General features: G+C 41.9%; 1 protein-coding gene across 5 annotated transcripts; it reads right to left on the reverse strand.

Moving 5' to 3' along the window:
- Positions 1-271: 271 nt before the first annotated feature.
- piwil1 (piwi-like RNA-mediated gene silencing 1) lies at positions 272-16,605 on the reverse strand. 5 transcript variants are annotated; one of them, XM_076269732.1, is made up of 21 exons: positions 16,540-16,605; positions 15,932-15,941; positions 15,778-15,879; positions 14,547-14,675; positions 13,224-13,438; positions 12,652-12,773; positions 11,722-11,802; positions 11,228-11,425; positions 10,338-10,446; positions 9,889-10,015; positions 8,723-8,840; positions 8,327-8,441; positions 5,932-6,119; positions 5,337-5,409; positions 4,828-5,028; positions 3,020-3,123; positions 2,542-2,612; positions 2,183-2,336; positions 1,677-1,802; positions 1,019-1,166; positions 272-750 (listed from the first exon to the last, which is right to left on the reverse strand). In XM_076269732.1, the coding sequence occupies exons 1-21, from the start codon at positions 16,603-16,605 to the stop codon at positions 634-636; spliced, it is 2,574 nt and encodes an 857-aa protein (XP_076125847.1). In that variant the 3' UTR covers positions 272-633. The 5 variants fall into 5 exon arrangements, with proteins under 5 accessions (XP_076125847.1, XP_076125848.1, XP_076125845.1 ...); XM_076269733.1 differs by lacking the exon at positions 15,932-15,941 and adding an exon at position 16,343 and having other exon boundaries at positions 16,537-16,605; XM_076269730.1 differs by lacking the exon at positions 15,932-15,941 and having other exon boundaries at positions 15,778-15,892; positions 16,549-16,605.
- Between the last annotated feature and the right edge of the window lie 9,774 nt (positions 16,606-26,379).

A 26,379-nucleotide genomic window follows, 5' to 3' on the forward strand; every position in this document is an offset into this window, starting at 1 on the left:
CATTTAAGATTTAGCCTTCATTCCAAACCATTCAATTACTGCACAGTACAAACCACCTTGCTCAACAGGAGAGATTAATTGTATCTGCCCATGCAATCAGTTGATCGCCAATGCGGAAGGACTATCAGGGCATTAATATGGTGATTCATCAGAATCGCCAGGGTGAATCCTGGAGCATTTTTTGTTTATGCAACACAAAACTACAAACTAAACTTTTAACTTAGATGGAAGAAGTGCAAGATTGGACCAAAGATAAACCACCATCAACAACTGCATGCACCAATAGTAAGTTTAATGCAAAAATAAAGTCACTTTTTTCCCTCCAAACAATTGATTCAGTAAGTTGTTAAATTCTGTATTTTGCATTCACACAATTTCAACCAGTGATGATTATTTGACAACACCAGACTTAAACGAACAAATAGTCTAAAATCAAAACTCATCATTTAAACAAAATAAAAAGGCAGGCAGTAAAGTAAATATCAAGTATTTCTAAGGTAAAAAAAAAGTTTGACTGGTATGGCTTCACTATCCAGAACTTTCAGAACATATAAAAATAACACACATGAACAGAACAAAGGACTTAAGGCGGCCCCAGGCTTCTACAAGTAGTACAGGAAGTCATCAAGGCTTCTACAGGTAGTACAGGAAGTCATCCAGGTTGTAGTTGGGCTCCTTATGGATGCTCTGACCCACCAGGAAGGCCAGTTTGTGGGCATACTGGCATGGGGCTGGCACTCGGACAATGCCCTATGAAACAAGAGAGAAGAGAGAGAACCTGTTTGTCAAAACAAATTGTAAGGATTTTCACTATTTGTTTTTTTTTAATTAAGTTGCTGCTCTTCCCATTGTCAACACCACCACAACAAAGTCAAATCAAATTAAGGAAACAAGGGCTTCTCTCATCATCTTTGCATTTAAATCACACCTTTTAAAGCATGTAGACCATTTTAACCCTATGAGCCATCCCAACCCACCTTGTGTGTGTGTGCTTGTGTGTGCAATGAGCATCCATTACCTGCCAGTTGTAGTAGAGGTGGCACATCTTGTAGGTGAGCCTCTGCATGTGGTCTGGCTTGAGGCCGCTGTTGTCGTAGACCACGTTGTAGTGCGTGGGAGAGACGCTGCCCATACGTACGGCCTGACTCACAATGAAGAAGTCATACCTGAAGGGGCGGGGGGGCAAAGGGGTAGGAAGAGTCCACACAAAAATACTCAGTGGTTAAAAAGGTGCACGATAAACTAAACACAATGAAAGGCACACAATAGATCTCTGAAGTTCGCCTACAAAAAAAAAAGATGCCATCTTTTAAGATCTGGTACCTTGCGATTTTTCCTATGGGAAAATAACATGGGGTTTTTAAAATGCAGACTTTTTGCTCAACACACTTTTGTCCTCTGCCTTCGAGTGGGTACTGTGATCTTCGGTACCTTAAGACAGCAAACTTAGATTTTTTGCTACCCTAGAGCTAACTTGCAATGCAACTTGCCATAGGTAAGTTAGCTTCAATTAACACCCGTATCTCCTTTTATGGGCAAAGATGGCAGCTTTGGTTCCTTTTTGTAGGCGAACTGCAACAGCCGGTTGAGTGGGGTGGGGTGGAGGGGAGGGGAACTTGGGTTATATTGTTCATGCGATACACACAGTGTTTGTGTCTATTCAAATACAGACGTACCACTCCGGGCGCGTGACCTCCGTGTCGATGACTGTGCCAGGCGGGGGATTGGTCAGTTTGCCGTCGATGCAGGCAAAGAAACGGGAACAGATGCGTTTTTTCACCACCACCACAGTCAGCTTGGGCCTATAGGAGCACAGCATCACTGATCACACTGCCCAATAGGAGCACAGCATCACTGTCCAATAGTAACACATCACTGATCACACTGCACAATCGTATGAATTTGAATTTCCCCATGGGGATCAATAAAGTATCTATCTATCTATCTAGTAACACATCACAATGCCCAATAGTAACACATCACTGATCGCACTGCCATATAACAGTACAGAATCACTGATACCACTGCCCAATAGTAGCACATCACTGATCCCACTGCCCAATAGGAGTACAGCATCTGGACTTCTACTAATCAAATCTAACCATCAAGTCATGCCAATCTTTAAGTGTTTAATTACATAAATTAATAAAAAGAATTAAAACATGGATGGAAGAGATCGTACGCGTAATCCTGTCCAAGGGCTTTGATGGACTGCATGATCTGAGCGATTTCGTAGTTGACGACTGTCTGCAACATGCCGTCGCCGACTCCGTCGCGGTACACAATGATACGTGACGGCAGGCAGTTGTTGTGCTTGTACCACGCCTTCAGGGCAGCTGAGAAAGACAGAGCAAAGGACACATTGCTCAGGAATACACAAAAATCAGAGGGATATAAAATAACGACAACAGCTGAGAAAGTCCACCAACACTTCCTCAGAATCCTTCCTACTCCCCTGATCAAAGTGGGAAAGGGATTTGAAAATCACACACAGGTCAATGTTGTGCTTGCAGCTTTGATTACAACAGTTGCACAACTTACCGTGCAAAGCCTCCTTCAAGCTATCAATAATCTCCTGTCCACGGTTCTGCAGCACACATTTGGAAAACCATCTGGAAAAGCAAAGCAGGTCATTAGTTTAAACCGTACCTAACTTTAGAACTTGGTGCGTGAGTGGTAGGCTACAGTGAGAGCAAGAGTGAGAGAGAGCGAGCGAGCGCGAGCAGGAGATTGCAGATGCATAGCGAAAAGCTGGAAAAGTGAAGCTGGTGACCAAAGCAGAGATGGTGAAGCAGACTTATGCATAGCTTGAACTGTTGGCCATTGAATTACACTGCAACTCCTCAGACTGGAGCTGCATCTTGCATCTGTCTGTTGCTCATACCCTACAGGTGCAGTGAAAATGAAATTAAAGCGTAGGGAAACCGCTACGCTACTGCGCTTTAGGGGAAACGGTGCCCTAATAAGAAGTGTGTGTGTGTGTGTGTCTGTGTGTGTGTGTCTCCGCTTGAGTCCCCACCTGGAACAGCTCTGGTTGAGGCTGGCCACCAGGGCGCCGATGGATCTCTTCCCAGCCAGCGTGTCGTGGTAGCAGTCGATGCCCACCACCATGAGCTGCTTCAGCTGTGAGACAACAGAGCAGAGCAGGGACCCGTCAAGACGGTCAACAGATGGCCATTACAAGCGCCTGGGGTGCGTTCAAATTCCTTCAACAGAGGCGAACTTTCGAGGCGAACACGTTTACGAACAGAAAAATTATTTTCGGTAAACATTCCATCTCAATAGTAAGTCTCCATCCAACTCTCAACATGTTCGCAGAGAACTACCTCCTCAAACGGTTTTCCAAACCTTTGTAGAAAACTAAAGGCAAACAGAAAATTGTTTGCAAACGTTCGCCTACGTTTGTGCCTTTGAACGCACCTCTGGTTTAGAGACAAACCTGGGTCCGCTAAATCAGTGGTTATCAAAGTGTGGGGCGGGCCCCACTAATGGGCAATAGAGACATGACCAGTGGGGCGCGATGAACAGGAGGATATCTGTTGAGAGCTGATAAGATGATAAGGGATCAGATTCCAAACATAATTCAGTGGAAATGCATGGATTCCAGTTTCTTCCAGTAGCAGCAACTGGAATCCATGCATTTCCACTGAATTATTTTTGGAATCTGATCCCTTATCATACCTGTTCATTCTTACTCGTCGCTCGACTTATCGTGACTAAATTCAAGATGGCTGCAAACGCTAAACTTCGTGAAGATACTGTCTGTATAAATCGTCTTGTAAGTAAACTACCAGTGCTTTTTCAAAGTTCTCAATGTCTCGTTTTAAATGTCAGGGCCCTCGGAAGTCTACCAATGAAGTGTGGAGATACATTGAGCCTCGTAAATGGTGTAAAACAGTGATTTATTTGCATGGCTAGCCCGATGCCGAAGCACCACAATTGAAAAAGCTGTTGGTAGCATTGGCTAACTAGCGCCAGATTTTGGAGTGCAGGGGACAAGCCAAGATGGGCTATGAGACATACGTTCACACTCGGTATCATGTTTCAATACACTTTAGGTCAATATCACACCGGAATTCTCCTTTAAATTCCCCACCTCCAAAGTGGGGATTGACAGAAAAAGTTTGAGAACCACTGCGCTAAGTGGTAAACCTCCAAACTGAAGAGCCCTGTGACTGTTTTTATTCCAGGTGAATGAAACCCTAATATTTTATTAACAGCTTCACCACTTACTCTCGAGTTAACTTACCCAGGTGTCACCAAACTGTAGCTTGAATGTAATTTCCAAAGTCGTTTTAGATAAAAGTGTCTGCTAAATGAATGTAATGTAAACTACGCATTGGGAATACCAAGCCGTGGGTCAACTGGGCTAGAGGATAGACAAAACACCCAAAAACCAAAAGACCCATATTCCTATTAAAGTGTTTGGGCTTGTATGAGTGTAAACAACATGTACTGCCCTCTTTATCCTTCTGTCAAGTAAGATTATCCTTATGAACAAGTACACAACATCGTCCCCTTAGAATTATAAGGTTCTATCTGACATTTTTGTCAAAATTTGAGTTATTGACATATTCTTATTCTGTGACACCTTAAGATGTGGTGAGGCGTTTCTTGTAGTTATATGCATTTTTGGACATTATATCTAAAGAGGTTTGTTCCTCTTATCAGTATAACTCAGATCAATGCCTTTGCCTTTGTGTGTGCATCGTGTGTGTGTGTGTGTGTGTGTGTGTGTGTGTGTGTGTGTGTGTATCGTGTGTGTATGGCATGAATTTGTGTGTGTGTGTATGGCATGTGTGGCGTGCGCATGTGTGTGCGCTTCACCGGCACGTCGACGCTCCACAGCTCTCCCCCCATCTTGCAGTTCATCTGCAGGGCGATCTTGGTGGCGACGGTCATGAGGGCCTGTGGGCGACTGAGGGTGCGCGCCACCACACACTGGCTGGGTGTCGGGCACTCCACACACAGCTGCTTCTTCACACAGTCGTACTTGTCCTTACGGTTCGACGGTAGGACCACCACCGCCTACACAACACAGAGCACACACACACACACCACATTAGGCTGACGAATTTTTAACCAAAGCAACTAACATGGTAAACAGTTTAAGTTTTAAAGCAATTCTCGACAATTTAAAAACAGTAGAGTACAGTAAGAATAAGTGCATCAGACAAACACACACAAAACAATAAAATGTAAAAGCTAAGAAACTAAACTAAAAGCAAATTTTAGTTTAAGAAACCAACCAGACATTCAGATTATTTTTAACAGACACATAGTGGTGTGTGTGTGTGTGTGTGTGTGTGTGCGTGAATGAGAATGAGGCTAATTACCATCTGGGTTCCTGGGCTCACGTTCTGCTGGAGGGCCCTCAGCAGGGAGTCCTGGCGATCTTCATACTCAATCCTGTTCAACACGGCCAAACACGTCATTAAAAAAGCTTCGGTCACTGACCACACCACCACACAGATCCTTCAGACAGCCAATCACCTCGTTTTAAATGTCAAGGCCCTCGGAAGTCAACCAATGATGTATGGAGCTACTTTGAGCCTCGTAAATAGTGTAAAACAGTGATTTATTTGCATGGCTAAGCTGATGCCCGAGGCACCCCCATCGAAAAACTGTTGGTAGCATCGCCTAACTAGTGCCAGATTTCTGAGTGCAGGGGACAAGCCGAGATGAGCTATGAGACATACGTTCACACTCGGTATCATGTTTCAACACACTTTAGGTCAATATCATACTTTAGGTCAATTGTCATTAACAATGCTTCCATTTTCTTTAGGAAGAATGTCGAGAGAGAAAGACAGAGAGAGAGAGAGAGAGAAAGGGAGACACAGACAGACAGAGATAGAGATAGATAGATAGATGGATGGAGAGAGAAAGAGAGAGAGAGGGAGAGAGAGGAGTGTGTGTGTGTATTCTTACATGGTGGCTTTTGCCATGCGCATGCCCATGGGCCCGGCCACCTTGTTGAGCGTCTGCAGCAGGGACTGGGCCACGTCTGCGTTGCGGCGGGTGAAGAGCATCACCCAGTTCTGCAGCGGCATGCAGCTGATCAGGGGCACACCGCGCATCTCCTTGGACCAGTCCGCCGCCCACGGGCTGTACTCAAACTACAACACACACAGGAATCACCTAAACACAGTTGTAACTGAAGACAGAAATACCTGAGGTACAAACAATCAAGTGTCAAGAAAGGAATATCAGGCATGAAAACGGGTCAGGGGTGAAAAAGGTGAGAAGGGCGCGCGAAGTGGGAAATGGCCGTTTCATAGCAAAACAGGCGCGAGTGACATTGTTGTCAATAGTGCATAGCTTCCATGGAGTATGAAGTTGCCTAAAACCAGAGATTTATGAAGAAAACAAACTACAAAATGACTAATTTTTACAAAAAAATACTTATTATTTCTTCTTTTTGGCTTGGGCCCAAGTGTGAAGGGGCCCACTTGCGCTGTTTGGCAACATGCTTCAGCCTGGCCCTCCTCTCCTCCTCAATAATCTACATGAGTTTTCTTTCTTTCTTTCTTTCTTTGTGCCTGAAGTTATCAGACATTTCTGAAGATTTCATAGGCCTAATGGACACTTCATAGTAGATTATTAGAATAAGTCTGAATATTTGTTGGACCAAACCAGGTAATAAATAAACTTGGGTAGGGTAGACTAGGCCAGTGTTTTTCAACCTTTTTTGTGACACGGCACACTTGACACATAAAATGTCCCACGGCACACTAACATCCTGTGTGAAGAAAAAATAAACATACCATAGCCTAAAATTTCAAATAATACACAGATATGGCCTTATTATGGCTTCTATGCAAGACCTGCTCAATAAAACAAGCGCCCTCTGTTTCATTTGTAGGTGACTATATCTAATTTAATTGTTATGAACTGGATATGTGATGATTCTGTGAATACTGAATATGGGGCCCCCGTTGTACAATGCCTGCATACCACAAATAGTGCAATCATACAATCAATGAGGGCATGTGGTTATAAATTATTTGATGCAACAATTGCTTTTATGGACCAGTAAGTGACATTTGGGTAATTTTCTGGGGCACACCTGATGATCTCTCACGGCACACTAGTGTGCCCCGGCACAGTGGTTGAAAAACACTGGACTAGGCTTTAATTTGTAAAATTGGTTTGAAATGTTTTAACCTGCAGCTAGGCTACTAACAGATTGTGGCATTGTGCTAGTGTCAGGCCACTGAGCGTTTCTTAAAAGACGGCATTACCATGTCAAACACTGTTTTTGTCTCTGAACTTGACAAACCGCACCAGCCCAGTTTAGGAACATTTAATTCAACTATTTAGTTATTCACATTAGCCTTTGGTATACTGATAAAGTAGCCTATGCCTATTTGCTTCACCATTTGTCGATCTAGATGGCTCAAACTGCACGTATTCTTCATCAAATGAACTCGTTATGTCTATATTTCTGTCCAATATCGCTAACTTTAACAACAGCCTATGCTACGTTGCTACACCAATCTCAATGTCTTTTTCTGACAGAAATTGAACGTTTCAACTAGCCCACCTGTGACATCAATAAGCATCTCTCCTCGCCGGGCTCACATTCCAGCTGACATTTCAGACGCATATATCTAGTCACACAGACAGGGAGGCTATTCCAGCGCAAGCGTTCTGTTCGCATTGCATCCGCGGCAAAATTTAGCTTCCACTGTTTCATAGGCTAAATGCATAGGGGCTGCATTCACATAATCGTTGCTGGATCAGACAAGTTTTTAATTGGTCTCTTGTCTTACAACGCATCAAGATGCGTTCGCGTCTGCGCGTGATTTCTAAACTCAGTTGTAACCCCATACCCCCCCCCCCTGTCCTACAATATTTTCTCATCGGATCTGTGCAAACCACGTAAGTCCCCTATTTTGGATTCAAAACGGCGAATTTCACCGAAAGGTGAGGAGTTTTCATGCCTGAATATAGTGGAATGGGTGAAGGCTGGTTTTAGCAACATCTAACATCTATTCAACATCTATCTCAACAACAATAAATTTTGATTGTGTATGATTGGCTCATTCACTCCCTCACTCTCCACCTCAAGCTGGTGTCTGGTGAGCGTTATTGGTGCATAATGGCTGCCGTGCATCACCCAGGTGGGTGCTACACATTGGTGGTGGTTGGTGAGGTTCCTCCTTCCCTGTGAAGCGCGTTAAGTGTCGAGAAAAGCGCTATAACGTGGTGTTGTATGCAAAGAACACATAGCATATGTTGAATGTGTGAAGACATCTTTCAACCGTCAAAAGTGTGTGTGTGCGTGCGTGTGTGTGCGTGCGTGTGTGTGGGCGTCCCTCACCGTCCTGCTCCCCTGGATGATCCTCTCAGTAGGAAGCACGCGCCCCTTCAGGCTCAGGAGCTTGTCCTCAAAGCTCAGACCCCATGGAGTCAGCTCGTTCTGTGCCTGTGGGCTCCTGAAAAAACATACCACACACACACACACACACACACAGAGCAAAGTCTTATTTAATAACAGAGCAAATATAACACCATTATTAAACATGAACATTGACTAGGCAGCTCAATGCTCCTACAAGCCATATGAATGAGAACTTCGCTTGTTGACAGACTTTGCACTTTGATCACATTTTTAAGTTAGGCTCCCTAAGTATGAGTACTCAAGATAATGAATAGTTAAAATAATTTCTCGTTAATTTTGAGTCGAGTTGAGTTAGACAAATGTGTTACTACTTACTTCTGGATCTTTCCAACAAATTTGTTCAGCCGATTCTCCCTCTGATCGGGGGTCAGTCTGGTGTGGGTGGACAGGTCCTTCATGATGTTGAAGTCATTGCGCATCTTATCCGTCAGGCCTTAGGAGGGGGGCACACACAAAAAAACACCAAACATGACAAACTGACCGACTGATAGCTTATCAAACCCTCTCCTCTCATTGACCAACACTGCACCACAGAAACATTTAAAATTTCTGCCAGTAACTTCACATGTAAGACTACATCATATACCTAGTTTTAAGGGAAAAGCCTATTACTCAACTTAGACAACCATTAAATAACTTCCAAATGGAAAAGTGTTAAGGAAGTTAATTTGTAGTACAATTGTTGACGGAAGAATGTGCTTTAGTTTTGCCGCAGCATCCGCCATCTCAATCCTCACCTACATGCCTCGATCTTTCCTACAACTTCAACACGAGGCATGTTAGCAGTTTTCTAAGCTGTGGTACAATGTTCATGGAAAAAAACATGCTTCAGTGTTTCCTGTTACATTTGAATTAGCTCCAAATTAATCGTCATGTCTGTCATGTGATTGTCGGGCCTGGTTGCCAAAACGTTACGTGTGGATTAAACTTTTCTAATTAATTTGGAGCTAATTCTAGTGTGCAGATCATTTTTTTCCTTTTTCCTGTTCTGCCTTTTGTCCAGTACCTAATGCTTATTAGATTTGGGCGTGCTGTCTCGAACACATCATTTCCTGTTACACCTGCCCTCTTCCACCCTCACCCATAGATATATATAGAATGGCTAGATGTCTCGTCCGCGCTGCTGGCCAATGGAGGTCGACGTCCGCACCGGGCGGCCATCTTGCCACAGTCAGCTCGCAAACTCATAACATTGTGTTTCAATGGTGCACTGTAATGACCGGTAGTGACCTGAAGGTGTCGTTGTTATAGCCTGGGGGCATTGTTCTGCCTTTAGTAGAAGAGCCATCAGGTACCACAGAGCCCACCAGATAGCTTGTCTGTGACAAGATGGCCGCCAGTGATGCCGTTGTAGACTCCGCCATAAGACATCTAGCCATTATATATATATATATATATATATATATATATATATATATATACATACACACACACACACATACACACACATCTATGCCCTCACCTGTGCGCTCTGATCTCACCTGTCAGGAAGCAGAACTCTGGGACGAGCAGGGCGGGGCCAGGAGGAGGGGCTCCAGCCGGTCCCCTCTTCTTCACGTTGCTGATGAGCATCACCTGGTTCCCATCGCTGATGTCCAGGTTATATTGCTGTCCAGCGAAGAGCACAGATGGAGACAGATGGAGGGATTTTTTATGAAAGATGAGAAGGAGGGAAAAGGTAAAGGGGGAAGTTGGGTGGTTGTGTGTGTGGGGGGGGATAAGGACACAAAAAGAGAACAAATGAATGAATGAATTCATGGGTTTCATCAGGTCCCTTGCCACAGGTGTATAAACTCAAGCACCTAGATTATGAATTCAGAGTTGCAGACTGCATGGTGCTTGATTAACACCTGTGGAAAGGGACCTGATGAAACCCATGAATAGCCACTTTCTGTTTTGGAAACAGGAACAAGCAGTGAGGATTAACTACCGTCTTGTAGTACTGCTTGAAGCTGATCTCAGTGTCGCCCCTCTTGAAGGTGTTGTTGGGGGTGTGGTCCCAAGCAATATCATCGACCCTGTAGGTCTTGTTGTTGTACCTTAGGGCAAGAACACACCAGAACCACGTTAACACACTATATTCACACCGAATCACTGTATAGAGTTAAAGTAACAATGTTGACTGTGTGGAAATTCTTCTCAGGACTTAAGAGCACGGAAAATCTGGGCCTGAAGCCACTGTATAAATGCCCACTATATGTATTATACAAATTCTTATATTTTATTTGTTCTTACCGACTCATGTTAGAGCTCTACAATTATTAATAATGGACACACCAGAACCACATCAACACGCCGCCAAAACACTATACTGAGTTAAATTAACAATGTTGACTGTGTGGAAACGCTTTTCAAGACTTCTTCAGGACCTGAAGCCACTGAATATAATGCATACTATATCTGTATTATACCAATTGTTATAGTTTATTTCTTCTTAACCACTCATGCTAAAGCTCTACAATTATCAGGGTTCCTACTCTAAGTCAAATGTAAAATTCCATGACTTTTCCCTGACTTAAAAAATTAAATTAATTAAAACTATTTACTGACATATAGCATTCAAGAATATTTTACTTTTTAGAGTGAGATGAATGAATGGGCATTTAATAAACAAAGTTGGCATAAAGAAGCGTGGAAATATTTGTATTAATGAATTTTGGTAAGTATATTTTATGACTTGATCAAATTCCCTGACTTTCCATGTCTGGAATAGACTTTGCAAAATTCCATGATATTCCAGAAATTCCATGACCAGTGGGAACCCTGAACTATTAATAATGGACACTCCGTCTCGGTCAGTGCAGCTGGAGACGCCCTTACTTGGTGAGCACGACGAGGCCAACCAGCTCCTTGGCACAGGCCTCGGCGAAGTTGTGGTCTCCGCACTGCCTGCGCAGGTTAATCATGAAGTCCAGCACAGTCTCATTGCGCAACACCTTGTGGCTGACATCCATGCACAGCATGATGCTCTTCTCGTACTGCAGGATGTTGGTCTGGAAGCCAGGCCAGATAGTCAACCTGTACATGTGTGCACACACACAGAGGGGAAAGAGTTTGGAATGGCCGATACAGAGCAGCATGTGGATGTTGACAACAGTGTCTATAGCACCAAAAGCCAGAGGGACAACTACGTAACAATGTGCTTACGACCTGAATATATTTTCAAAAAGGCCTCACATCGACATGCATTAATGCGAGCACTACTGTGCTGTTGTATAACAATTAGTTGCATTTTTTGCACTAGTGTTTGATGTTATCTGCTGTTGTGCAGTTAGATCACACAATATCAAAGATAAACTGACACACACACACACCTGTGCTGGGGAATGTTGAGGGGGTCATCAGGATTGTAGTGATGGCGGCCAATCTGCTGCATGTGTAAAATCCTCAGGATCCTGGTAACACAAGAACAAGTGAATGAGGCGTGGGCAAAATGAAAGCTTCCCATTTCCAACACTTTTCACCATCCTTTAAAGGACCAGTAAGTAGGAAATCATGGAAAATAAACTGTAACCATTCCAAAAATGATCACCATATGTTGTCAGAGAGTAAGGAAACACGATGAATTGAAGTAATGGCTTATTTGACAACATTACTCTAACCTGTAAAACCCCATAAAACCCATGAAAAAAATGAGTTACGGGGCGGAATCTCTTTTGGAATTTTTGTTTGTGTTTTGAACGATTAATTCTAGAATAGCGTATTAATAATGGGCTAGCGCGTCCTCCTATTTGGGTTGCCAAATTAGCAAAGGCCAACAACAGCTGTCAGTTGTAGTCATGAACGCCTACGAGAGGCAGGCAAATTTCCAAAATTAAAACAAGAAACAAATTAAGTGGACATCGGAGGAGCTTCCTGAGATGGTCTTCGTCAAACGAAGAATATAAAGTCTGACGCAGAGCTGGCCATATTTCTCCACAACAGGTAGCCTAGGCTAAACTTCATCTGCATCGCTAACTTCAGCTAAATATGTTACATTGGTTAGAGAGGTACTTTTTGTTTTCACTGTTTCCGTAATGTGTAGCTGGGTCATGGTTAGAGAAACGTTAAAGCAGCTGCAGGTCAACTAACGTTAGCTAAGTCTTCATTACATCTGGCAACCCAGAAGAGGCTCACGTCTGGTAGTCTTGAGAACGTTCACCAGTGTTTTGATTTTGGCCTACAGAACGTTCGGTAACAATCCTACAAATCGCACCTTTAATTTAGCAAGAGATTCAGGGCACACAGGGCTCCATCACACACACCTCCTAAAGATGATGTTGTAAAACTGCAGGCACACAGGGGAGGAGGGTAGCAGCTCATTGGTCAGGGTGATCTTGATCTGAACCTTCTCTCCATGTCTGGTCTCAGCACACAACACTGTCTCCTAAACACACACAAACAAATATGAGAATGGCTGAATCGGTAAAACTCAACTGTGTCTTCCATTCATGGAACACGCATCTTGACACATTCACGTTTATACAAATGTTAAGGTTACGTCAACAAAATGGTTTGACAACTTAATACACACATCACACAACAGCGATGTGGGCAAAATGTAAAATCAGTCTATGAGCAAAGTTCTCGTCCATGAACTAATAGAGTAACACGAGCGGATCCCTTCGGATCTGCACCATTCACACAAGTCACCCAAACTGACTTGAAAACAGCGGGAAGCGCCAAAAAAGCACGCTGTTTGCATCCCTGAGCTGACCCACCACTGTTTGTGCTTAGGGTCTCTCATGGCATTACATTTGTTAATATATTTTACATAGTTACTACGCAATCTTTAGTTAGACTTTGCCCAGAATTTAAATCAGGGCCCGTGGTGTACCGTGTCGGGCAGGCGGTGCGGGAGGAAGAGGATGGCTCCGTCGAAGCTGCGCGCAGGGCCCAATGTCTCCTCCTGCTGATGGATCAGCGCCACACGCAGCCTGCGCGACTCCATGGGCGGGTTGAAGTCCACATGATACTGATACAGAACCCACTCCGGCCGAGACATCAGGCGCACAAAGTTGGCCCGCAGCTCGATCGGGGAACCAGATGAACCTGTAGACAAACAAATAAACGAACAAACAAACAAACAAGAGATTAAGACAGTTTAAAAACCTTCACAGCTTCATCGTGTCTCCATTATTATGGGTACACCAGTCAGGAGACTGGACTGGATTAAGCCTGGTCTTGGTCCGTCAGTGAAGTTAAATGAAAAACTCCACTGAAAATCATAAGTCTAGGATCAGGCTTAAAGGAGAATTCTGGCGATTTCTCATAGATATCAAGGTCACAGAGTACTATCCTCAAATCTTCAAAAGCCTCGGTGCCTTGAATTTGGGCAGAGTGAACACTTTAATTTAGGCACAGGCACCCTTTAAAGGTGACATGGAATGGATGAACAGGGGATTTGACCGTGTTCTCTGATGTTAACATAGGAAGTATGCCATTTCTGTCAAAAACATGCTCAGATGCCATTTTACACACCCATTTACAACCCTTTAATTAGGCTGGGGAATAAACTGGCCCATTTTAGTAGATATCTAGCACCCCCACGTGGTTATCTGGCACGAACATGAATAATTTAGTGAGCTTTACCCAGACTTACACCAATAGCCTTGTGGCCATGCACTGAACTCTCCTTATTCAGCAAAGCAAAGGTAAAAATGTTTTTCCAGTCCATGTCATCTTTAATTCAGGGATCCTTTCAATTCAGGCACAGTGAACAATGAAGACTTTTGAAGCGATACTCCACCATTTGGGGAAATACACTCATTTTCCACCTCCCCTCGAGTTTTACCTTTCCCCAGTTCTTCCCCAGAGTCTGACAGTAGCACTTTTATCTCCAGCTCATTGAATCAGATTAGACCGTTAGCATCTCTGCTATATGATAACGGTCTAATCTGATTAAATGAGCTGGAGCTAAAAGTGTTACTGTCAGACTCAGAGAACGGCTGGATGAACTGGGGAAAGGTAAAACTCAATTGTTTAACTCGAGGGGAGGTGGAAAATTATTTCCCCAAATGGTGGAATATCCCTTTAAGCCCTGCACGTGGAGTCATTCACTTGCTCCAGAAAAAAAGCAGGGTTCTGTGTGTGTGTGTGTGTGTGCGTGAGAGAACGAGAAAAAGAGTATGGTTCTGTGTGTGTGTTTTGGGTTTCATACCAGACTTTGAGTCCTTCACATGCTCCATCTGCTGGCGCGTGTGGACGTCGGAGTCATGGAAGTCACGCCGACGGCCTCCTCGCTCCCCGATCTTCACCTGCTGGAAGCCGGCCGAGATCTGGGCCACAGCTGGAGCGGATACAGAGAGGGCAGGAAAAGGAAACAAGAGACGAGAGACAGGAGCAACCAAGAATAAGAGTCAGGACAAAATGTCATAGGATATAGGTTTACATTTATTCATTTAGCAGACGCTTTTAACCAAAAACGCATATAAATAAATACAGGTAAATGTAAATGAATAAATATATATTCTGACAGTTCTGAGCCCAGGTTACAACAATTACCTTCAAGGGCAATGAACAGAAAAACAGACAGGAAGTGATGTTGAAGCATTTCTGTCCTTGCGTTCGCCACCATATGATGGCCAATGGTATATAACATACACTTTGGTCAATGTGTCCTGAGGTCTCCTATATATAACAGCGCTGCAATTAACTGGGTCTTTCCCAAGTATGACTAAGCATTATAGACATTATCTAGCAATGATCACCCATCTCATTCTGTTAGTGTTATATGTTAGAACACTAAATGCTGTACTAAGTAAAATCATGTATTCAGGCCAATAACCATAGTGTTGTGGAATTTTTGAGTGTCAAAAGGTGATATTGAACATCTAAAAGGTTTAAAATCTAAACATCTACTGACCACAGGTCTAAGATCTAAAGGACATTTACTGACCAAAGGTCTAAGATCTAAAGGACATCTACTGACCAAAGGTCTAAGATCTAAAGGACATCTAAAGGACATCTACTGACCAAAGGTCTAAGATCTAAAGGACATCTACTGACCAAAGACCTGCACAATTACTGACACCGGTTTCTGTAGTTCCAACTTGTACACAAATAAAAAAGACTCCAACACTCCGTGTTGCCCAAGCCTCTTAACCCATTCGCGCTGGATGCTGCACGACGCAACATTGACTCTCCCGCTGGATGCTGCGTAGCATGTTTCTAGGTGCTACAGAGGCTTAGATATTAAAGTTTGGTAGACGTTGACAATTTTTAGTATGTTTTCAGAAAACCCTCAAGAAATAAGGTTATTTAGTCTAGAATGCCATAGGATTCTATAGGCGTTTTTAGCAGGCATTTTAGGAGTAAATGGGTTAATTATAACGTGTTCCCAACTCATCAGCCCTATTTGTCCTGACTCCCAAGCCCTGACCCATCCATACCTTCCATAGTGGCTGGCGGAGGGGCTGTCTTCTGCCGGCCGCGGCCCACCAGCTCCCCTTCTGGCGGGGGCACCACATGGCGAGGGGGCTCGGGCGCAGCTGCTGCAGCTGCAGCCTGTTGCTGGAAGACAGATTTGACATGGAGTATTACCACAACGGCTAGTCTAACTTAATCCCATCCAGATGAAAGCAGACTCGAAAGGCATACAGTCGACCCGAACCAGATGAGTGCACAGACTACAGGGGTCCACTGTATTTTAATTAGTGGTCTACATACTCATCATAACTGGACAAATACATCCAGATTAATTACATTATCTCTGGTAAAAGTTAACTTTTTCATGCATTAATAAATCTAACGTACAGTAAATCATACAGGGTTCTGATTCATAATTCAAAGTCTATTTTGCATGTTAACACAAGAAACCATAGTTACCTGCACTTAATAATTGAAATAATCCTCAAGCCCTGATGGAACCTTGGTCAAGACAAATGTAACCATACTATTTCTATTAAAAAACATCATAACATGTTTTTTTGTTGTTGTTTTAATCATCTGCAATACTCTGAATGAGGTATGCCATCTAATTATTGTTCCACATATTTAAGTAAGTGGGAAAATTCGGAGTATGACTATTTATTCGGTCACATGTAGTGTCAAAACAGCAATTTAACCATTTGATCAACATTAACGTAGCATTAACGTTACAATCTTCAGATGCTCTTGGAAGTCAGCATAGCAGAGGTTTGAAATCTTACCGCCCCAGGGGCTATGGTGTCTTGCCCCCGTGCTCGGCCTCGAGATCTTGCTCTTGCTCTTCCGGTCATGATTAAAGGTTACTGTTGAGGAGAAAAAGTGAGCATACATTCAAATTTAAAATTAACGGGATTAATGTTCTGGCATGCCTACTGTAATGCCTCAACTGACCACGAGTGGAGAACACGTGTTCTGAAAGTTAGCGTCATCCCCATCGCACGTGGCCGCCATGCTACAAACCATCGACTTAGCCATATGAAAACAATTTGCATAAATAAATATATATGAATTTGTATTCCTTAGAATCGAAAAAGTAATGTTAATTCCACTGAAATGCGCAATTTGTGTTACATTGATCATTTGAATGAATTGCCATAAAGTTAGGGCATTAGCATTACAGTAACGTTAATGTTACAACTCCGCTTTCTAGCCAACTTTGCTGGCTTTCAAATTCCTTTCATGTTTGAATTCTGGGTTTGCTTGTTGGACAACCGAACCTTAACGTATGACTGGTTAATATTACCCTTATTTTACAACTAATATTGTCTGTTCAGTCAAAATTATTCAACAATACTGTAAGTGTGGGCAAGTCTTCAAGGCCGACGATAAATAAACTGTCAAGGCAGGATTATGATGAAGTTAACATTCCAAAGCCTAAAGAGCTGGCTAGATAGCTATCAGAGTTAGCCAAGTTGGCTACCTCACCATGCTAACGTTAAAGCTGAAAAACAGTGCAAGCTCAACATTTGTTTGACCTCAAAATAAAGTTCATAATTGATTATCAATGAAATACAACGTGTTATTGGTCTCTAATAGACACGTTATACATTTATACGCAATTCCAATTAATGCTAACACCATTGCCTATTCTGAGCGCGGCTTCATCCTCACTCACCTCAAACTCATCCGATGATGTATGATCTGAAACGTTAGTGAAAGGGCCTTTTGTCTTCACACTGATAAGTAGTACTCCGCGTAAAACTTGTCCTGTCGGATCACACAACACTTTTAGAATAAATATGAACATATGTATTTTTTATTGTTGATTATACATATTTTATCCAAAACACTAAGTATTTGGTAGGTGCCAATGACCGAACTGAGAAAAGTAGCGTCTGAGTGAGGCACTATTTCTTTTGGAAGGATATTGATATTGTGATTAGTTCACATAGTCAGCCCTTACATTACATTCAAGTAAACCTAATTAAATCACACAAACTAAAATCGCCATGCTATACAAATGCACTATCCCCATTTAGTTAACCATGTGAAGATAAATTCATTAAAAATATGCACATGGAACTAGAAAAGTAGTAGCTGGGGGGGGGGGGTGGTTGGAGGGGGGTGCGCAGCACTGGAGAGACCAGGCTAATGACAGACAAATTAAAAACAAGCACAAAAAGATCAACACTGTGTGAGATGCTGGAGCCACAAGGTGATCAAGAATTTCACTCTAAGAAATAACATGTCTTCGTTAGATTTTCTTTGGTGGTATAGCCCACGGTTCTCAACCCACTCACTCCTATATTCCTGCATAGGCTGTACACACCATTAAATCACCCTTAGATAAAGCAGCTCAGATAACCAGGAATTGATGCATTCAGTAGCATATGATGGAAGAGCGATAGACTATACTACCACATGGGAGGTACCAGAACGAAGAGAAGGAGAAGGAGAAAGATTTCATATATAATGTTTAGTGTGTGAATGTTAGGAACACAGAAATTGACAGTCCTGAAATACACTAACTAAGAAGCCACATGAGAACTTGGCACACTAACACAGGTAGACAGTTGAGATGTGCAGGACATGCATATAATGCTCCACTCACCTGAAAAACGTTCAAATTTGTCTCAAACATAAACAGGAGACTATATTGTCTATAACTATATGATCAAAAGGTATCATGTTCGCAAGCTTTTATCAGTGCCAACCGTTTAATTGTTAGTGTATCCAATGGTTTTGCATATCTTGTAGGTAGTTAGCGCACTAGTTTTTGACCTACATGTAAATTGGTTTATTCAGCACATTAAATAAAACTACATTTTAACAGCAATCATATCCTGTGAGATTAACAAACTAGAAGAAACACACATGTTGGCTGCAGGCCAAGGGCAGCAGGAGACACCAAGTGCCCAAGGCCTATGACACTTCTGCTCAGGTGAAGTCAATCAGTCCATTAGATCCCTTTGCCACCTAGTGCCAATCAGTTCCAATGCATTGCCATTGCAGGGTCGAAAAAGGCACAGGGGCACAGCTTCTAACTAAACAACCACAATTAGATTCAAATCCCTCACTCTGGCCTATAGACCTCTGAAGTTTGCCTACAAAAAAGCTACCATCTTTGCCCAAATAAGGAGATCCAGCTTGAGATTTTCTCTATGGGAAAATAACATGGGGATTTTGAATTATCGCACCTGTTAAACTCTCGCAGCCACGAAGAAATCGGAAATGCAGACGTTTTGCTCTACACAGTTTTGTCCTCTGCCTTCTAGTGGATACTGTGATCTTCGGTACGTGAAGACGTCACACTTTGATCTTTGCTACCTCAGAGCTAACTTACAATGCAACTTGCCATAGGTAACCTTCAATTAACACCTGCTCTTATGGGCAAAGATGCCAGCTTTGGTTCCTTTTTGTAGGTGAACTTCATGGGTTTCATCAGGGCCCTTTTGCCACAGGTGTATAAAATCAAGCACCCAGATTATGCTTGCAGACTGTTGCTTGATTCATACACCTGTGGCAAGGGACCTGATGAAATCCGTGAGAACACTACTGGATCTACACCTTCTTAATTCCATGATCCAGCTCTACATCCCCTCTCGTCCACTGTGGTCCTCTGATGGGCATCTGATATGTCGCCTTCCATCAACAATTTACAGTCAAGACTCTTTTCTTTGATTCCTCATTAAAGCTCTTTGCTCTAGGGATAGTTTTGGGATCTTTAAAAAGCACCGCCATACCGCCTATAGGCCAGGGTATAGGCAACCTGCGGCCCGAGGGTCACATGCGGCCCTTAAGCTCCTCTCTAGTGGCTCCCTGGCTTTCTCTAAAAATGGTTAAGTTATCAAATATTTCTAACAATTTCATATAGTTGTTAAGCTTCAAGCTGTTAACAGTTAGTGAAAATATTATACTACAATACAGCATATATGCATGGCGAGTACTATTCCTGAGGCTAATAAAGATAGAGATGTACTGATTTCTTTTAAATGGTTCCGATATCATTGCGGCCCAATACATTTTTTTAAATTATTTCTGGTAAAAAAATGGCCCTTTTAAGAGAAAAGGTTGCCGACCCCTGGCCTAGGCCTACACCAGTGATTCTCAGTGTGGGGCGGCCCCCACAGGAATAGAGACATGACAGGTGGGGGATGAAGAACAAGAGGAAATTAGTTTTTTGTGCCTAATGCCTTTCTTTTTTGACAAGGAAGATCATAGATTCAAAACAAAATAGCCACACACAAACATAGTCATAAACAGACCGACATATGAATTAAAACATCATAAGATCCTGAACCGACCGAATGTGGAGGAAATGTAACGTGGAACCAAAATGTGAATAATATTTTAGCGTAAAAATTTTGCCGGGGTGATTGGGTCAGGAGGGGCTTGAAAATTCCCCACCTCCAAAGTGGGGAATGACAGAAAAAGTTTGAGAACCACTGGCCTAGGCCTATCTGTTTACCTTACAACTAATTCATTCTTACAGAGTTGTGGTTTGTTTATGTTCATTGTTATTGTTCTGTTAGATGTTAGATTTAGTCTATTACTAATGTTTATATTTTTTATATTATATGACTTATTTTTAAACTGTTAATTTTCAAAGTTAATGCTTGTAATGTTTACGTCATTTACGTTTTGTCATTGTAAGTCGTTTTGGACAAAAGCGTTCAGAACCATAAACATAAACAAGATCTTCCCTATTTCTTGCAGTGGCAGATGTGACCTTCAACGAATTTGTAACTTTCTTATGAGAGTTCATATCCAGAGCCATAGAAAGAGAGAATTGTGACACTCTTTGATGTTGCCGCCACTCCAACAAAAGCAAGTTAACCTGTGCTGACTGTCTGTATCGCAGGAGGGTGGGATGTATTTCTGATGCTGGAGGGCGTAGTAACTCTAGTATTCGGACCAAGTGATCAGTTCAGTTCAGTTCAGTTCCAAAACTGTCTCCATGACCCGGAAACTGGCATGAAAAAGTGTGCCATCTTTTTCCTCGGTCTTTTATGGGAGTGTCGCCACTCTGTTTACTCTACTGTAGACATTCACTCAAAACACTGTCACCAGATATTGCAACTGCACACTGATGATTGCTCACACAAGCTGATTGGTTCAGACTGTTGGACTGCACACCACACCTGGTTTATGGATTTAGCTCTTGGTGTCGGGAAACTTCTGTTAAAGTACAAAAAAGCAAAGAGTATATTGCAGGATTGGTTAATTGACTATTACAGGTGAAATGTATACATACAGCTTATTTGGAGAACTATTCTAATAGAGCTCCAACTCAGTCCAACCAGGATCAAAGATATACATACTCTCTGCATGCATCTTTATTTATGCACAGAACTTTGTGCAGCGACATACAAGCGTTTGAAACTGAACACACCCAAAATAATCTGAAAGACATCTCCCTTGATACCCCCCGCTGGGCGGCGATGTCCCGTTTTATTACCATCGTTTGTTTTGATGAAAACAAGATCAGAAAAGTCTCATTTGTTGACATGCACATAAATAGCACACAACATGGAGCTGAAGCACAAATTTGCTGTTTCGACAGTCAGCGGTTCAAAGGCAAGCTCACACTGGATCAGAGTCTGCCTCTCAGATCATATAGGGCCCGACTTGTCTGATGTTCGTGGGCTGCCATTTTGGGTGGAAATATAATGAGAACAGATCCAATGCATCTCACCAAGTCGCTGTTATAGTTTTCACACATACATATCATTCATATGTTTGCATTTGTATAGTAAACATTATAACAATGTGGTGTTAGCATTGTGCTGATAGGGATGCATTTCAAAATAATGAGAATATGATAACAATATCTAACTCGAATAATGTGTGCAATATGTTTGGTGTTCATCATTTGTATTTGTTGTTTCCCATTGTCATTGACATTTATAATATCCCAATGGAATACATTTCATTTCAAGTACTACTACTCTATATGAAGGCCTTTACTCCAAACTACAAGTCATTACAGATATGTTGATATGTGATAAGTGGGACAGTCAATTTGCAGTCTCTTGTGTATCCTAGCAACAGTGCCTATACCTCAAAGTGGACGACTACAGACGTCCTCTCTGTCTTTGATGAATGATTGATGCCTCAAAACTGTTGAAGAAGTCAGCTGCAAAATCATTAGCTTACATCCACTATCTGACTCTGAACACAGCTGTATCTGTTTTCTTTCCGTAATTAATTAAACGAATCAGCAGTCTGTTCTTTTATTGACCCTCTTATCTTCTCTTTCTGACCCTTCCAAAGTCGTTCTATTCGAAATACCCCCCCCCCCTCTGAGCTACTGGAACTTCTGAGGGCATTTTGGGGGAGATCCACGAGAGTCTTTCATGTGAAGATCTGAGTATGCTTGATCATTCAGACCTGAGGTGGTTGCCTGAGAGGAATCACATAGAGGCCTATTTACTTGCCCCGAGAAAAGTACCCAGACTCCTTGGTGATAAATAAATAAAAAAGACAACACTTCCTCAGAACAATCTGGTGTTTGAAACTTTTAATAAAAAGAGATGGTCATTTTGATCAGAGGTGCTATTTACATCACAACATAAGTCAATCAAAACACTATTCAAAAATAATTCTTGTTTCTTTTTTTCTGACACAGGACTGAAGATTTTATAGACAATGGGACTTGAATCTTGTGTTTAGTTTTTGAATGAGAGATGACTCTGAATTAGTTGAAGGACTTAGTGATAACCAACTTGTTTTATTTTTTGAAGAATTTAGTGGAAAAGAATGTTCTGTTTTCCACAGTGTCCTGCAGTATGACGGTGAGCCTCTCGGTGGCGACATTTCTCCATTGTAGCCAACTATGGAAGTGTTGAACTTTGCCCTGATTACTCACCTGGATGCCTCCAGCGAAGGCCTTTTAAACAGAGGGTGAGAGAAAAAGACATTTGCTGTAGCCTAATTTATGTCCTCTTTCAAGTTTGTTATTCAAGTAATATAAATGATGTTCATTTTGAGAGGAAATTTATGGGAGCCACATGTTTCAGATCTTGATAACCCCCCTGGGGAGATGAACACTTTGCATCACTGAGAAGTACCTGAGATACCTCTCAATGATATAATCTGGGCACACAATACCAAGGAGCCTTTCACAGTTTCATCAAGAGTGTCTGCCTTTGGCTAATGTATCGATGTTACTCTCACCATATATATCATTTTCGAGAGCTGTGAAACTATGGAATTATTTTAAGGTCCCAAAACAACTTAGAAAACCTAGACTTTACCAAGTTTTAGCTGTCTGTTGGTATCAGGGATGTAGTGGTAAAATAAGAGGTGAGTAAACTATGAATTCTGATGTCGGTGAGGTGGACTGCGCCATGCGGTATCAGATTTTTTAAAAAGGCATTCAGAACATGTTTGATGATGGTGGAAGTATATTGTCCAATGTTTATAACAATACCAGTGCATATTAAATGGTTCCTGAGTGTTGGTGAGTGTACATATTGTGAATGTGGATAAAACAGTGTGATTTTTGAATGTTAAAAGTTGCAATTGGTGAATAAACTCTTTTGAGAGGTGGATAAACTCTATTTCTGAAATTTCAGAGGTGGATACACTGCGTTTATTTAGCCTCCACTACATCTCTGGTTGGTATCTATGGCACTTTAGCACTGTCTCAGATCAGAAAGAGTCAAGCAGAGTAGAAAAGCTGCTTTGGTTTCACACAACTAATGAGCTCCAATCTCTCTTCTCCCACTCATTCTATAGCTCGCATCAGCTTTGTTTTCACAAAGTCCAGTAACTTTTACACCTCTTTCATGCTAATATCATTATGGAATCATTTTGCCCATCAATGAGATCAATGTTAGCTAAATGTTATTGTAAAAACAAATCTGCTGATTCAAAGTAGCAGGAGAAGTTAAAAAGCTCAGTATTTTCCTTCAGACCAATGTCCAAAGTCCCCTCATAAACTCCAGCCATCATTTTCACACTAAAATTACTTTAAAGGCATACAAGATGATACCTAGAAAGAAGTCTACTGATAGCCTGAGAGAGACTGCTCAGCTTATTATTATTTTGAAAATTGACGTCTATTATATAACCACAATCAAACCAGTGTTTTTTGGGCGGTAGGAAGATTTTCACCAACACCAGTAAGAGGTGTTTACTTTAATAATAACTTACAATTATCCAACACAGTCATTTGAGATCCGTCGACATGTAGCCTTTGTTGTATAATGTCAAGTGCTTAGCCAGATCGTGTAATTAGTTGTTATCTTCCACTTCACTTAACCTCTAACCTCCTCCCCACTCTCCTCTCACACTTTCATTTCCTAACTTCTAACTGATAGCTCCAATGTGTGTGTGTGTGTGTGTGTGTGTGTGTGTGTGTGTGTGTGTGTGTGTGTGTGTGCGGAACAATGAAACAAAGATTCATATGGAGTAAAAATAGGGTCTTTAATATTGAGAGTCTGTGAAAAGATGTTCACATGTGTACTAAAGTTTTGCAGCTGTGCAAAAGGAGTTCTACATGTGCAAAGACATTTCGTACCTGTAGAAATAGTACTTGAAAGAAATGTAAATCAGTATAAATGTTTTGTACATATGTGGGAGGGAAATGCGGATCTGTAAAAATATTTTGTACACGTGTGGAAAAAATATGTATCTGCACAAATACTTTGTACAGTACGTGTGTGAATCTCATACGCGACGATACGCGATGCTTTCCTGTGCAACACTGAAAGTATGAGCTTGAAACTGATATACAATGCGTACGGACTTTTGTGGGAACGCTGATTGGTTGGCAGTAAGCAATGTGTTGATTGGCTCTTCAGAAAGGCAGTAAAACTAGTGTCAAAAGTCCGTAAGCATTGTATATCAGTTTCAAGCTCGTACTTTCAGTGTTGTGCAGGAAAGCTTAGCGTAGCGTCGCGTATAATCACACACATAAGTATTTGTGCAGGTACATATTTTTTCCACACGTGTACAAAATATTTTTACAGATCCGCTTTTCCCCCCCACATATGTACAAAACATTTCTACAAATACACATTTCTTTCACACAAGTACAAAATATTTCTACAGGTATGAAATGTCTTTACACATACAGAACTCCTTTTGCACAGCTGCAAAACTTTATTACGTGTGAACATCTTTACACAATCTCTCAATATTAAAGACCCTATTTTGACTCCATAGATTCATTCAAATTCTTAAATTCTTATAATCAATATGAAACAGATGCTGTGCGTTGTCATTGGCGATAGCCGTTTTTTTTCCACTCGCTGTGACCCATTTACACTGAAATAAACTCAACACACACAAAAAAACTGGTAGACAACAGCGAAGGGCTCCCCAGCATGGCGTGCATTCAGTAGCAGAAATAGAACAAGAGGGAGAGAAGAATAAAGGTGGTGTGTGTGTGTGTGTGTGTGTGTGTGTGTGTGTGTGGGGGGAGGGGGGAGATATGGATAAACGGGTTATGGAAATTAGGCATAGATTATTCTGCAGCCTGCTGAGAAGATCGGTCTTCTTCACACACCATCACTGAGGCTGGCAGAAGAGGGACAAGGGGAGTGTGTGTGTCTCTCTCTCTGTGTGTGTGTGTGTGTGTGTGTGTGTGTGTGTGTGTGTGTGTGTGTGTGTGTGTGTGTGTGCATGTGTTTCGTGTGTGTGTGTGTGTGTATGTGTGTGTGCGCATGTGTTTTGTGTGTGTGTGTGTGTGAGAGAGAGAGAGAGAAAGAGAGAAAGAGAGAGATTTTGTTTGATATGATGGCTGTGACAAAACAGCAAATGTTCAAATGAAATTGTAATGATCCAAAACGTATAAATTCTCCTTGCTGACTGGGTTTCAGTATGTTGACCTCTGTGTTGCCTAGACAACTGAGACAGAGCCGAATGGGAATAAGAATGAGAAAAAGCCTGTAAGCATGTGATTCACACGCAAACCATTTTTATTACAACATTGTGCTAACTTTTAACATACCATTTCATCACGTTGATTTATTCAAATGAGGACCATCAGACCTATTTCCTTTCATCCAGGGCAAATAGCATTTGATCAACACTGTGGAATACTGCTGCTGAACACACACAAACACGTCTCTCTTCCTTCAAAGCCGTTTAAATGCCTGTACAATCAAATGGCCTGTTGGCTTGAATGTTGACGGTTTCTCTCCAAAACAGAGGTACAGCATAACCGTAGAGCCCACGATAAACCAGAGGGATTTTTTGCTTTAATCTGCAAAAGCTCCCAATTACACCATTATCTTCACTTAGAACCGCGCAGGCCCAAGACAAAAAGGATTGTCTTTGAACTAACAAGTGGAAACAAATGGCAATTGAAGATAAAGATCCCTATGAGAGTCAAGGACTATGAGGACAAGGGGAAAGTGCCCGCTAGCTCCTCGGAATCATGGCGTATTATTATTCTGGAATGTTCAAATGCTGAATGGATCTGATAGGGTTGTTACTGAGTCATAATTAACTGTTCAAAGCTCCCAGAAGACTTGGCCTACATGCTTTTTTATTGGTTGTATTACAGACAGAATATCTTTGCTTTCTTCTGTTTGAAATGACATGAACTATGGGTGGACCAAACCTTCCATCAACTATGACTGATACTGTATGTGTGATATTAAGTAAATGTGTGT

This window comes from Alosa pseudoharengus, unplaced genomic scaffold, assembly GCF_046254945.1.
Source record: "Alosa pseudoharengus isolate Yale_2024_CS ecotype anadromous, Long Island Sound unplaced genomic scaffold, YU_APseudo_1.1 YU_APseudo_1.1_scf_6, whole genome shotgun sequence".
NCBI classification, from domain to species: Eukaryota; Metazoa; Chordata; class Actinopteri; order Clupeiformes; family Clupeidae; genus Alosa; species Alosa pseudoharengus.

Coding starts and splice junctions, on each gene's coding strand:
- piwil1 (XM_076269728.1), bottom strand. CDS start 16,605: ATGACCGGAAGAGCAAGAGCAAGATCTCGAGGCCGAGCACGGGGGCAA. Junction 10,447..11,227: donor GGCCTCGTCGTGCTCACCAA/GTAAGGGCGTCT, acceptor TCTTGCCCTAAG/GTACAACAACAAGACCTACA. Junction 10,016..10,337: donor TCAAGCAGTACTACAAGACG/GTAGTTAATCCT, acceptor TTCGCTGGACAG/CAATATAACCTGGACATCAG.